Source organism: Labrus mixtus, chromosome 13, assembly GCF_963584025.1.
Source record: "Labrus mixtus chromosome 13, fLabMix1.1, whole genome shotgun sequence".
Taxonomy (NCBI): Eukaryota; Metazoa; Chordata; class Actinopteri; order Labriformes; family Labridae; genus Labrus; species Labrus mixtus.
This window is the reverse complement of record NC_083624.1, coordinates 24,493,395-24,494,512: the sequence shown is the minus strand read 5'-3', so window position 1 is coordinate 24,494,512 and position 1,118 is coordinate 24,493,395. Positions and strand designations below refer to the sequence as shown.

The window sequence follows — 1,118 nt, the reverse complement described above, 5'->3', positions numbered from 1 at the left end:
TGCTGCTGTGAGGCTATTTAACCACGGGTTGGTGGATTCATTCTGCTCTGAAATTGGCGACAGAACACATGAAACCTCCAGTAATGCGATGCCAAAGCAGCTTGTTGAACTCTACAAGAACTTCTCCAGTTCAGCACCGCATCATTTCCACTTCTATGACTTTTTCTCCTGGATTGTGCCAGGCGCGTCTTTCCTCATCGCTCGCACTTTAAAGTTTGATTCTTTTATTTGGGAAAAAAAAAAAAGTGGAAATGAACATCACCGGGCTAAATCAGACGGAGGCAGGACTCCTCAACAGGACGGAGGAGTTTTTCTGCTGCAACTTTTCCTCCGTGGTGACCGATAATGGCTTTGTGGCTGCAGCTCCGGATGAGAGGAGCCTCTTCATCATGAGGGTGGTCCAGATCGCCGTCATGTGCGTTTTGTCCCTCACCGTGGTGTTTGGCATATTTTTTCTCGGTTGCAACCTGCTTATAAAGTCAGAGGGAATGATTAACTTTTTGGTAACGGACAGGAGACCATCTAAAGAGACTGAGGCAGTTATTGTGGGAAACTACTGATGGATGTGGACCCGTGTTATTGTTGGAATCAGATGGAGACAGATGGGAGACAATGCAACTGCCTCAACAAAACCCGTTTTCACAGCTGTATTTAGAAAAACCTGAGAGAAAAAAAATAGCCCCCCTCCAGGAGGAAACTGAACCTTTCTGGTGATTGAGCCTCACCTAATTTCTTGTGGCCTTTTAATGCCAACAAAGACTCCTTCATCTCCAAGAGGTATAGAGCGTTTTAAGCCTCTTTTGTTTAGAAAGTATTCAACCAGGCACTGATGTATTTCCAGTAGTTGGAGCACTGTTTGTACAATAAGTGGAAAAGTCTGCATTTTTTTTGCCTCCTATATTGCTAATGCAATATAAAACGTAATGTTCAAACATGTACTGTATGTTGTATGTGTTTTTGCATACAATATGCAACATATTAATAATGAGTGTATTTCTTGGGATTTCCTTGTGATAACTGCATGACTGTCTGCATGGGCGTTGGGGAATTTCTAACATGCCATGTATCTTGTTAATTGGAATAAATTCATTTCTGTATTGAAAGATTTCCTCTAAATG

General features: G+C 42.2%; 1 protein-coding gene across 1 annotated transcript; it reads left to right on the top strand.

The window, feature by feature from the left end:
- Positions 1–251: 251 nt before the first annotated feature.
- rprma (reprimo, TP53 dependent G2 arrest mediator candidate a) lies at positions 252–560 on the top strand. Its single transcript, XM_061052979.1, has one exon. It carries the CDS (start codon positions 252–254, stop codon positions 558–560), a length of 309 nt encoding a protein of 102 aa, XP_060908962.1.
- The last annotated feature ends 558 nt before the right edge of the window (positions 561–1,118 follow it).

Bases quoted from the DNA above. Each gene is read 5' to 3' on its own strand.
- rprma (XM_061052979.1), top strand. From the start codon at position 252: ATGAACATCACCGGGCTAAATCAGACGGAGGCAGGACTCCTCAACAGG.